At 50.0% G+C, this 13,318-nt stretch overlaps 1 protein-coding gene across 1 annotated transcript in view; it reads left to right on the top strand.

Annotated features, from left to right (window-relative positions):
• The window catches only part of LOC117194526, a 37,567-nt gene extending 24,888 nt beyond the window's left edge, over positions 1–12,679 (top strand). The window contains exons 2-5 of the mRNA XM_033399077.1: positions 6,035–6,173; positions 8,424–8,638; positions 8,707–8,816; positions 12,649–12,679. Of these exons, the coding sequence (XP_033254968.1) occupies positions 6,080–6,173; positions 8,424–8,638; positions 8,707–8,816; positions 12,649–12,679 (450 nt within the window). The 5' untranslated portion in view covers positions 6,035–6,079. The remainder of the gene's footprint in view (positions 1–6,034; positions 6,174–8,423; positions 8,639–8,706; positions 8,817–12,648) is intronic.
• Positions 12,680–13,318: the final 639 nt, after the last annotated feature.

Here is a 13,318-nt window from a genome sequence, read left to right as displayed (position 1 = left end):
GGCCGGACCAGCAGCCACTTGGATGCGGCCAATCAACAATTAAAATCGACAACGCATCCTGGTGGCCGGACCAGTTCGCCACTTGGATGCGGCCAATAACTCCGACCATTGCCATCACACACCGATGCCAATGCCAACACGATGACAATGCAGTTGGGTGGCCGGACCAGTGCCCCTCGAGTGCAGCAGCCAACACTAACCAACAGACAGATGCAACGTGGGCGGCCGGACCAGAGCCGCTTGCCATCAAGACCATCATTGCCCACGATCCACGCCAATCCTCACAACCAGCCAGCCAATAAACAACACACAGGGGGACAACAGAGCCGGCCGGTATACAGCGTAATGTTCGCATTGCGTTTGTTATGCCGGCCGGTGCTTCGTTGTAGTTGTCCTCCTGTTAGAAATAAAATAAATATAATTAATATGTTTATATGTGTGTAAATGTATGTCAATTATCGTTTATTTTACCTTGTCTGCATCAATGTTCTTGTTGTAGATGTCAATCCTGTTGTTTTTTGTAGTTTTTGCATGTCCGTAGATAGTTTGTCCATAGTTTTAGTTACTAGCCTGTGATATTAGGAATAAGTTTTTGTAAATTAATGTAGTTTTTCTGTAGTTAATTGTATATTATTAGTAGTTTTCTGATTAGTTTTATTACCTTTTTCCTCTTCTTCCCCACCTATCTACCATTCCCATAATTCCCCTGACATGTGGTATTACTAAAACTACCACGCAAATACCAGACTTGACCGATAACACACCAAAAAAGCCAATACAAATTCAAATTGCATTTCTCAATGCCCAGTGTGTTATCGGTCGCAACTTCGGCAATTATGCCCAGCCAATTCCTCACCCACCCCCCACCCACTTCAAATGCCACTAAATGCCAAATGAGGCTGAGCAGGAATAAAATGAACACTGCCATCCCTCGCCACTCAGCCAAATGCCCCAACAATGCCAATACAACCGCCCACAAGATGCTATGCGGTCGACTCTTCGGAGCGTCTCGCGCCCGGATCGTAAGATCCGGAAGTTTAAAGTATCCGGGCGGTTATACGGGAGCAGGCAAACTTTCCCATCCCATCCCATCCTTGACAACAGAGCAGCCAATTCACACAGCACAGAGAAACATTAGACACGGGCCATTGCCCAACAACAACACACACAGCCACTGAAACAGAAGGCCGTTCAAATCTTCCATTGCCTACTTATCGGTGCTGCTGCCCTCGGACTACTTTCATCTCACTGAATATTGGGGTGAGTGAAAGTGGAACCGGGGGTGAGAGCACTGGTAAGTGACGACCGGCGTGGGAGTGGGGGAGTTGGCGGACATGTGAGAGTTCCACCATGAACCTCGTCCGCCACTCTCATCTCGTCCACCCGCTCGAGAGGTCGCGATCGTCGGACGTATATAAATTGAACCATCGCCGCCGCCATTAAAATAAAATAAAATCGCCAGTTTGTTTGTTCGTTGCCATCAGTGTTGCCCGTGTCGTTTGTCGTTTTGACTGTTTTGTCGTTTATCGTTTGCCGTGTCATTTGTGCTCTGGTGCCAAAAAATAAAGACAGTGAAGGCCAGACGACGCCAAGCCAAGCCAGGCAGCAGCCATTTTGTGTCGCCCCCCCCCCTCCCCTCACCATTCGCCGCTGCACATGACCATTCCAAACGCGGAAAAGTGCTCCTCGCCAATCCACCACGCTCCAGGCCTTCCTTCACCCCACCCACTACTATCTCCGACAAGCTTTAGTTCCTGTGCCACTACAAACATCACAAACATCACAAACTAAAAGAGATAACTGTGATAGACAAGAAAAAAAGAGAACTAAGGTGCCAATAAATACATTAAATACAAACACACACAAGAGACTTTTCATTTAAAGAACATTTGTAATTGTAATTGCGTTGGCGTCATTATTTGTATTGATATTGTCAGTATTGTCTATGTGAATGGCTGGTGATTGTCTATGTATTGGCCTTTGTCGATGTTGGTGATGGCTGTGGGTCTGGCTATTGGCATTTATAGTAGTGGCAGGGGCATGGGCAGGGGCAGGGGCACGTGTTCGCTGTGCAGATTGCGGCATAGTGGCAGGAGCGGCAACTGTGTTGGTGTTGGCTGTATTTGTTGTCCGTTTCTGCTGCCTCTGTTGTTGCTGCCGCAGCTCGTGCTGCCTCAACTGCTCCCGGACAATAGCCTCTAGCTCCTCCAGTGTCTGCCTTTTCTTCTTCGGCTTCCCAATTGGCGGCCGCTGCTGCCGCTGCTGGTGATGGCGGCCCCGTCGTCTGGCCTGCTTCCTCTCACCCTCACCCTCATCGTCACTCCCACTGTCGATGAGGGCGCGGCGTCGTTTTGGTGTTGGTGGGATTGGTGGTATTTGTGCAGGCTGGGCATTGGCACGGATCGACCCGCTGCTCGAACTCGAACCAGGTTCGACCCGCAACAGGTTCGATCCGGTCGTGTGTGTGTGTGTGGCTGCCCGTTGGCCGTTTTGGCGCTCCGCTCTTGCGCGTCGGTTTGCCGGCTCTCCTCCGTCTTCTCCCTCTCCCGTTACTCCTGAACAGTTTTGTATGTCCGAGAGCGTGAGAGGCGGGAAAAGTGGCGTCTTTTCGGCCTTTCCCTTGGTGTTTGGCGGGATTTTGTGATTTGGCAGGGTTGCGGGATTTGCGGTTGGTATTGGCGCTGCTGTTGCTGCTGATGTGATGGGGCTCGAGGGGGAGTGGCTGTGGCCGTGGATATGTCGGCCATGGGAATGGCTGGGTACTCACTCGATGGATGGCTGTGGCGTCGGCGCTCTGCATTGGCTGGGGCGTTGGTGGTGGCGCCTGCGCCGAGGGCTCTGCTGCTGCTGCTGCTATTGGCGGGGTTTGTGTTGGTGTTGTTGGCTGCTGCTGCTGCTGCTAGGGCGCCTCTGCGGGCCGCTCTGCCGCCGTCGCTGTGGCGTCTGGTTGACCCTCGTCTGGCCATTCCTCTGGTCATGGCTGGCTGTTGGTTTGTGTGTTGGCGATCTGCTGCCTGTTTGTTGTTTTTAATTGAAAAGTCTCTTGTGTGTGTGTGTTTGTGTTTAAAGTATTTATTAGCACTTTTATTCTTTTTTGTTTTATGATGTGGACGGGAACAAAAGTTTGTCAAGGTAATTAGTGGGTGTGGTGGAGGAAGGGCGGCACGGCACGGCACGGCACACAACAGACACCACAAAAGAAAACAGGGCAACACAGAAAAAGAAAACGTCAATGGCGACACGGCACAGAACAACGAAAAAAGCGACACGACACGAAACGGTTCTGGCACGTCCGACGATCGCGACCTCTCGAGCGGGTGGACGAGATGAGAGTGGCGGACGAGGTTCATGGTGGAACTCTCACATGTCCGCCAACTCCCATACTCTCTCCTCCACACTCGAATGGCCCGATCGCCGATCGTCATTTACCGGTGCTCTCACCCCCGGTTCCACTTTCACTCACCCCAATATTGAGTGAGATGAAAGTGGTCCGAGGGCAGCAGCACCGATAAGTGGCAATGGAGAATTGGAATAGCCGTTTGTTTTAGTGGCTGTGTGTGTTGTCGTTGTGGTTGGTTAGCGGCCAGTGTCTTATGTTTGTGCTGTGTGTAGTGGCTGCTCTGTTGTTGGGGGATGGGATAGGATGGGGGGGGATTAATGCCTGCTCCCGTATAACCCCCCGGATACTGTAAACTTCCGGATCTTTCGATCCGGGCGCGTGACGCTCCGAAGAGTCGACCGCATAGCATCATATGGGCGGTTGAAATGGCTTTATTGGGGCGTTAGGCAGAGTGGCGGAGGTTGGCAGTGTTAATTTTGCTCCTGCTCAACCGCATTTGGCATTTAGCGGCATTTGAAGTGGGTAGGGGGTGGGGAGGAATTGGCTGGGCATAAATTGCCGAATTTGCGACCGATAACACACTGGGCATTGATAAATGCATTTTAAATTTGAAATGGCTTTTTGGTGTGTTATCGGTCATAGTCTGGTATTTGCGTGGTATTTTTGGTAATACCACGTGTCAACGGGAATTATGGGAATGGCAGATAGGTTGGGAAGAAGAGTAAGAAGGTAAAACTAATTAGAAAACTACGAAAAATATACAATTAACTACAGAAAAACTACATTAATTTACAAAAACTTAATTCTAATATCACAGGTAAGTAACTAAAACGACAAAAAACAACAGGATTGACATCTACAACAAATACATTGATGCAGACGAGGTAAAATAAACGATAATTGACATACATTTACAACATATAAACATATTAATTATATTTATTTTATTTCTAACAGGAGGACAAACAACAACGGAGCACCGGCAGGCATATCAAACGCAATGCGAACATTACGCTGTATACCGGCCGGCTCTGTTGTCCCCCTGTGTCTTGTTTAGTGGCGATGGCTGGATTGATGGTGTTGGCGTGCATCGTGGGTAAAGTTGGAGATGGCGAGCGGCTCTAGTCCGGCCGCCCACGTTGCATCTGTCTGTTGGTTTAATGCAGCAGACCGAGTGGCACTGGTCCGGCCACCCGAGATGCGTTGTCCAGTGTGTTGGCGTTGACATCGGTGTGTGATGTCAGACTGTCAGTATTATTGGCCGCATCCAAGTGGCTGCTGGTCCGGCCACCAGGATACGTTGTCGATTTACTTGTTGATTGGCCGCATCCGAGTGGCTGCTGGTCCGGCCACCAGGATGCGTTGTCAGCAGAGTTGGCCTGGCCTCCTCGGCCACGTTCGTCATCGGTTCAAAAAAGGCCTCCTTTTCCGCCCCTTTGGCAGAAAATTGATGATGTTCATGGCGAGGCAGCTGCTGTGGGGGCAGCTCTGTCTGGTGATTGGCAGGTACGTGTGTTTTTGTGTGTTTTGGGCGTTTTTTAGACCCGATACTCAAAATGAGTATTGGGGTATATGAGATTTGTGGTAAAAGTGGATGTGTGTAACGTCCAGAAGGAATCGTTTCCGACCCCATAAAGTATATATATTCTTGATCAGCATCAATAGCCGAGTCGATTGAGCCCTGTCTGTCTGTCCGTCTGTCCGTCCGTCCGTCCGTCCGTCCGTCCGTCCCCTTCAGCGCCTAGTGCTCAAAGACTATAAGAGCTAGAGCAACGATGTTTTGGATCCAGACTTCTGTGATATCACTGCTACAAAAATATTTCAAAACTTCGCCCCGCCCACTTCCGCCCCCACAAAGGACGAAAATCTGTGTCATCCACATTTTTAAAGATACGATAAAACCAAAAACGCAGAATCGGTGAGGATGACCATATCTTCTACAGTGCAAAATCTGAACCAGATCGTATAATGATTATAGCCAGAATCAAGAAAACAATTTCATTCTTTCTCGCTCTGTCTCACTCTAACACACAGGTTTCATGGTCGGTTTTGTCAATTGCAAAATATGAGTTCAAGGATCTCAGAACCTATAAGAGCCAGAGCAACCAAATTTGGTATCCACACTCCTGTGATATCGGACCTTGACCGTTTTGTGTCCAAATTTCGCCACACCCCCTTCCGCCCCCGCAAAGGACGAAAATCTGGGGCATCCACAAATCTCAGAGACTATTAAGGCTAGAGTAACCAAATTTGGTATCCGCACTCCTGTTAAATCTTACTATAAAACGTATATCTCAGAATTTGGGCCCCCCCCCCCCCCCCTCTTCCGACACCACAAAAGACGAAAATCTGTTGCATCCACAATATTGCACATTCGAGAAAACTAAAAACGCAGAATCATATCTATCAGATTGCTGAATCTGGATCAGATCGGATCATTTTTGTAGCCAAAAGCAAGAAATCAATTTTCAGTGGCTACGCAGCGACCGACGTCACGCTCAGACTGATTTTCTGTCTCTCTCGCACGCACTCTTTGTCGTGTCGTTTAATATTAGCGGCGTCTGCCGCAGTAGAGCCATACTGACTTAGTATCGGGTATAACTGTAGAGTTGCGGTGTCCGCAGCAACTCACAACGTTCCACCTCGTTTTTTTTTCGTGTTGGCGTGTATTGACTGTTTTCCTTTGTATTTTAGTGGCTGGCCTCTGGACTTCTGTTGGAATTGACGGCAGTGCTGCTGATGAGGTCTCCAAATTACGCCCATTATGCCTCAAGAGAGTTCCAGGAGTGGCGAGGCAGCTGCTGGAGGGGCAGCTCTGTCGGTTTAATAGCAGGTGAGTATGTTTGTTGGTCATTTGCAGATTGTTGTTAATTGTGTTTAATTATACCCGATACTCAAAATGAGTATTGGGGTATATTAGATTTGTGGTAAAAGTGGATGTGTGTAACGTCCAGAAGGAATCGTTACCGACCCCATAAAGTATATATATTCTTGATCAGCATCAATTGCCGAGTCGATTGAGCCCTGTCTGTCTGTCCGTCTGTCCGTCCCCTTCAGCGCCTAGTGCTCAAAGACTATAAGAGCTAGAGCAACGATGTTTTGGATCCAGACTTCTGTGATATGTCACTGCTACAAAAATATTTCAAAACTTCGCCCCGCCCACTTCCGCCCCCACAAAGGACGAAAATCTGTGGCATCCACATTTTTAAAAATACGATAAAACCAAAAACGCAGAATCGTAGAGGATGACTATATGTTCTAGAGTGTAAAATCTCAACCAGATCGTATAATTATTATAGCCAGAATCAAGAAAACAATTTCATTCTTTCTCGCTCTGTCTCTCTCTAGCACACAGGTTTCATGGTCGGTTTTGTCAATTGCAAAATATGAGTTCAAGGATCTCAGAACCTATAAGAGCCAGAGCAACCAAATTTGGTATCCACACTCCTGTGATATCGGACCTTGACCGTTTTGTGTCCAAATTTCGCCACACCCCCTTCCGCCCCCGCAAAGGACGAAAATCTGGGGCATCCACAAATCTCAGAGACTATTAAGGCTAGAGTAACAAAATTTGGTATCCGCACTTCTGTTAGATCTCACTATAAAACGTATATCTCAGAATTTCGCCCCACCCCTTTTCGCCCCCACAAAAGACGAAAATCTGTTGCATCCACAATATTGCACATTCGAGAAAACTTAAAACGCAGAATCATAGATAATGACCATATCTATCAGACTGCTGAATCTGGATCAGATCGGATCATTTTTGTAGCCAAAAGCAAGAAATCAATTTTCAGTGGCTACGCAGCGCCCGACGTCACGCTCAGACTGATTTTCTGTCTCTCTCGCACGCACACTTTGTCGTGTGGTTCTGCCGGAGGAGAGCCATACTGACTTAGTTTTGGGTATAACTGTAGAGTTGCGGTGTCCGCAGCAACTCACAACGTTCCCCCTCGTTTTTTATACCCGATACTCAAAATGAGTATTGGGGTATATTAGATTTGTGGTAAAAGTGGATGTGTGTAACGTCCAGAAGGAATCGTTTCCGACCCCATAAAGTATATATATTCTTGATCAGCATCAATAGCCGAGTCGATTGAGCCCTGTCTGTCTGTCCGTCTGTCCGTCCGTCCGTCCGTCCGTCCCCTTCAGCGCCTAGTGCTCAAGGACTATAAGAGCTAGAGCAACGATGTTTTGGATCCAGACTTCTGTGATATGTCACTGCTACAATAATATTTCAAAATTTTGCACCGCCCACTTCCGCCCCCACAAAGGGCGAAAATCTGTGGCATCCACAATTTCGACGATACGATGAAACCAAAAACGCAGAATCGGTGAGGATGACCATATCTTCTACAGTGCAAAATCTGAACCAGATCGTATAATGATTATAGCCAGAATCAAGAAAACAATTTCATTCTTTCTCGCTCTGTCTCTCTCTAGCACACAGGTTTCATGGTCGGTTTTGTCAATTGCAAAATATGAGTTCAAGGATCTCAGAACCTATAAGAGCCAGAGCAACCAAATTTGGTATCCACACTCCTGTGATATCTGACTTTGAGCGTTTCGTGTCCAAATTTCGCCACACCCCCTTCCGCCCCCGCAAAGGACGAAAATCTGGGGCATCCACAAATCTCAGAGACTATTAAGGCTAGAGTAACCAAATTTGGTATCCGCACTTCTGTTAGATCTCACTATAAAACGTATATCTCAGAATTTCGCCCCACTACTTTTCGCCCCCACAAAAGACGAAAATCTGTTGCATCCACAATATTGCACATTCGAGAAAACTAAAAACGCAGAATCATAGATAATGACCATATCTATCAGATTGCTGAATCTGGATCAGATCGGATTATTTTTGTAGCCAAAAGCAAGAAATCAATTTTCAGTGGCTACGCAGCGCCCGACGTCACGCTCAGACTGATTTTCTGTCTCTCTCGCACGCACTCTTTGTCGTGTCGTTTAATATTAGCGGCGTCTGCCGGAGGAGAGTTATACTGACTTAGTATCGGGTATAACCGTAGAGTTGCGGTGTCCGCAGCAACTCACAACGTTCCCCCTCGTTTTTTTCTATTTTTAGGTTTTATTGGCATTAAACTTCTGCTATTTGTCGCAATCAGTAGACGCCGTTTAATCCGTCGCTTTCGGAGTCGCCACTGGATTCTCCATTTAGAAACCTACCTAGGTCCTCATAAGGCTCTTCATCGGTCCATTGGCTCACCGTCCGATATGGCCACTGCTGCTGCTGTATTGGCGGCTATTGGAACCGCTGCTGCTGCTGCTGCAGCCAATCTGGTGAGCTGCTCTGCCATCCGTTCGATCCTCCTTTCCAACTCTGTTATACGCTGTACGTACAATTGCAGGTTTTGAGCGCAGCTGCCATCACACTGGGCGTCTGGCCGCTGCTGCTGCTGGTGTTGGCGTGGCGTCGGAGCATCATTCGCGATCGGCTGCATCGGCTGGACCCTCTGGTGTTGGCGCCCCCTGGTCGATGGCTGGGGATGTTGGTCGCCATACCGATGCTGCTGCCGATGCTGCCGATCCGGTTGGTGTTGGCGTTGCTGCTGCGGATTATGAAGTGGCTGTGGATGTGGCTGCTGCTGGCGACGTTGTATTGGCTGGTGTCGCTGTTGGCTTGGCTGTGGCTGCTGTCTGCGACGCTCCTCCTCCCTGGCGACCCTGTGGGCCACGAGCCTCTGCCTGGCTGCCTTGTAGGATGGGCATCCTTTGTATGAGCTGATGTGCTGGCCCTGGCAGTTGGCGCATTTGGGATTGACGGCCCTTGGCTTGCTGCACTCCGTCGTCAGGTGCCCGCCCGCGCATTTCATGCAAACTGCAGCGCGTCTACAATATGCGCGGGTGTGGCCAAACACCTGACATCGATGGCACTGGGCAGGGTCACGGGAGACTCCAAGTCTCTCAACCGTGACGGGCCTCCCACCCAGGCGTCGCAGCTTTAACACCCCGCATTGGCCACGGTCCGGTTTGGGGGCGATATCAGCCTCGAAGAGGTTGAATTGGCGGCTGCGATCAAATCGATCGGAGATCACCCTTACAAACCGAACCGTGAACCCGTCATTCAGCATGCTGCTGCGAATCCAATCCGGCGGCGTGGAGTGGGAGAGTCCTCGGATGAGGATCCTCAAGCCACGTTCCTGGCTGGGCTGATGCCCGAATTCGCCGTGCCGGATGTCATCGTCGGTGGTAGTGGCAGGGGTGTTTGTGATGGTGATGGCGGTGGTGGTGTTGGTGTTTGTATTGGCGGGTGTATTTGTATTTGTATTGGCGTCATTATTATCTCTATTGTTAATTGTGGTATTGTCTGTGTGAATGGCTGGTGATTGTCTGTGTATTGGCTGTTGTCGATGTTGGTGATGGCTGTGGGTCTGGCTATTGGCAATTATAGTAGTGGCAGGGGCAGGGGCAGGGGCATGTGTTGGCTGTGCAGATTGCGGCACAGTGGCAGGATCGGCAACTGTGTTGGTGTTGGCTGCATGTGCCGTCCGTTTCTGCTGCTTCTGCTGTTGCTCCCTCAGCTCGTGCTGCCTCAGCTGCTCCTGGACAATAGCCTCCAGCTTCTCCATTGTCTGCCTTTTCTTCTTCGGCTTCCTAATTGGCGGCCGCTGCTGCCGCTGCTGGTGATGGCGGCCCCGTCTTCTGGCCTGCTTCCTCTCACCCTCATCCTCATCTTCGCTCCCACTGTCGATGAGGGCGCGGCGTCGTTTTGGTGTTGGTGGGATTGGCTGTGATTGTGGTTGTGATTGTGGTTGTGTAGTTGCTGCTGTTTGTCGTAGTATTGGTGCTGACTGGGCTATGGCTCGGATCGACCCGCTGCTCGAACTCGAACCAAGTTCGACACGCAACGGGTTCGATCCGGTCGTGTGTGTGTGTGTGGCGGCCCGTTGGCCGTTTTGGCGCTCCGCTCTTGCGCGTCGGCTAGCCGGCTCTCCTCCGTTTTCTCCCTCTCCCGTTACTCCCGAACGGTTTTGTATGTCCGAGAGCGTGAGAGGCGGGAAAAGCGGCAGCGAGAGCGGCGTCCCATCGGCCCTTCCCTTTGCGTTTGGCGCGGTTTTTGTGATGTGTCTCGAGGGGGGAGTGGCTGTGGCCGTGGATATATCGGCCATGGCAATGGCTGGGTACTCACTCGATGGAAGGCTGTGGCGTCGGCGCTCTGCATTGGCTGGGGCGTTGGCGTTGGCGCCTGCGCCGAGGGCTCTGCTGCTGCTGCTGCTATTGGCGGTGTTTGTGTTGGTGTTGTTGGCTGCTGCTGCTGCTGCTAGGGCGCCTCTGCGGGCCGCTCTGCCGCCGTCGCTGTGTCGTCTGGTTGTTCCTCGTCTGGCCATTCCTCTGGTCATGGCTGGCTGTTGGTTTGTGTGTTGGCGATCTGCTGCCTGTTTGTTGTTCTTTAATTGAAAAGTCTCTTGTGTGTGTTTGTGTTTAATGTAATTTATTGGCACTTTTATTCTCTTTTTGGTTTGTGATGTGGACGGGAGCAAAAGTTTGTCAAGGTAAGTAATGGGTGTGGTGGAGGAAGGGCGGCACGGCACGGCACGGCACACGACAGACACCACAAAAAAGAAAACAAAGCACAACAGCAAGACAACGGAATACGGCGACACGAAAAAACGACACGAAACGGTTATGGCACGTACGTCCGACGATCGCGACCTCTCGAGCGGGTGGACGAGATGAGAGTGGCGGACGAGGTTAATGGTGGTACTCTCACATGTCCGCCAACTCCCATACTCTCCCCCTCAACTCGAAAGCCCCGATCGCCGATCGTCATTTACCGGTGCTCTCACCCCCGGTTCCACTTTCACTCACCCCAATATTGAGTGAGATGAAAGTGGTCCGAGGGCAGCAGCACCGATAAGTAGGCAATGGAGAATTGGAATAGCCGTTTGTTTTAGTGGCTGTGTGTGTTGTCGTTGTCGTTGGTTAGCGGCCAGTGTCTTATGTTTGTGCTGTGTGTAGTGGCTGCTCTGTTGTTGGGGGATGGGACAGGGGGGGGGGGGATAAATGCCTGCTCCCGTATAACCGCCCGGATACTGTAAACTTCCGGATCTTTCGATCCGGGCGCGTGACGCTCCGAGGAGTCGACCGCATAGCATCATATGGGCGGTTGAAATGGTTTTATTGGGGCGTTTGGCAGAGTGGCGGAGGTTGGCAGTGTTAATTTTGCTCCTGCTAAACCGCATTTGGCATTTAGTGGCATTTGAAGTGGGTAGGGGGTGGGGAGGAATTGGCTGGGCATAAATTGCCGAATTTGCGACCGATAACACACTGGGCATTGATAAATGCATTTTAAATTTGAAATGGCTTTCTGGTGTGTTATCGGTCATAGTCTGGTATTTGCGTGGTATTTTTGGTAATACCACGTGTCAAGGGGAATTATGGGAATGGCAGATAGATTGGGAAGAAGAGTAAGAAGGTAAAACTAATTAGAAAACTACGAAAAATATACAATTATCTACAGAAAACTACATTAATTTACAAAAACTTATTCCTAATATCACAGGCAAGTACTAAAACTATGGACAAACTATCTACGGACATGCAAAAACTACAGAAACAACAGGATTGACATCTACAAAAATACATTGATGCAGACGAGGTAAAATAAACGATAATTGACATACATTTACAACATATAAACATATTAATTATATTTATTTTATTTCTAACAGGAGGACAAACAACAACGGAGCACCGGCCGGCATAACAAACGCAATGCGAACATTACGCTGTATACCGGCCAGCTCTGTTGTCCCCCTGTGTGTTGTTTATTGGCTGGATGTGTGTATTGGCGTGCATCGTGGGCAATGATGGTGTTGATGGCAAGCGGCTCTGGTCCGGCCGCCCACGCTGCATCTGTCTGGTGGAGATGGCGCATCCAATCGAGTGGCACTGGTCCGGCCACCCGAGATGCGATCGTGGGATGGAGTGGCATTGACATCGGTGTGTGATGCCAACGAATCATGTAATTGGCCGCTTCCAAGTGGCTGCTGGTCCGGCCACCAGGATGCGTTGTCGATTTTTGTTGTTGATTGGCCGCATCCAAGTCGCTGCTGGTCCGGCCACCAGGATGCGTTGTCAGCAGAGTTGGCCTGGCCTCCTCGGCCACGTTCGTCATCGGTTCAAAAAAAGGCCTCCTTTTCCGCCCCTTTGGCAGAAAATTGATGTTAATGGCGAGGCAGCTGCTGGGGGGGCAGCTCTGTCTGGTGATTGGCAGGTACGTGTGTTTTTGTGTGTTTTGGGCGTTTTTTCGTGTTGGCGTGAATTGGCTGTTTTTCTTTGTATTTTAGTGGCTGGCCTCTGGACTTCTGTTGGAATTGACGGTAGTGCTGCTGATGAGGTCTCCAAATTTCGCCCATTATGCCTCAAGAGAGTTGCAGGAGTGGCGACGCAGCTGCTGGAGGGGCAGCTCTGTCAGTTTAATAGCAGGTGAGTATGTTTAATGGTCATTTGCAGATTGTTGTTAATTGTGTTTAATTTTGTCTATTTTTAGGTTTTATTGCGGCGGGTGTGTAGGTGGTGTTGTCTGTAGTGGCGGCATGGCTGCCAAGCCCCCGCCTCTAGCCTCTGTCAGGTTTGCGATCAGCGTGGCCATTGCTGCCAACCTTTCCTCCAGCATTTTGAGTTTAATGGCGCTCTCTTTTAGATGTTTGGCACAGCTGCCATCGCACTGAGCTGCTGGCCGCTGCTGCTGCTGGTGTTGGCGTGGCGTCGGGGCATCATTCGCGATCGGTTGCATCGGCTGGACCCTCTGGTGTTGGCGCCCCCTGGTCGATGGCTGGGGATGATGGTCGCCATACCGATGCTGTTGCCGATGCTGCCGACCCGGTTGTTGTTGGCGTTGCTGCTGCGGGTTATGGAGTGGCTGTGGATGTGGCTGCTGCTGGCGGCGTTGGATTGGCTGTTGTCGGTGTGGTGTTGGCTGCTGCTGCTGCCGTCGATGCTCCTCCTCCCTGGCGA

This window comes from Drosophila miranda (genome assembly GCF_003369915.1).
Source record: "Drosophila miranda strain MSH22 chromosome Y unlocalized genomic scaffold, D.miranda_PacBio2.1 Contig_Y3_pilon, whole genome shotgun sequence".
NCBI lineage: Eukaryota > Metazoa > Arthropoda > Insecta > Diptera > Drosophilidae > Drosophila > Drosophila miranda.
The sequence above is the reverse complement of the archived record's forward strand: the minus strand, read 5'-3'. Positions and strand labels throughout refer to the sequence as shown.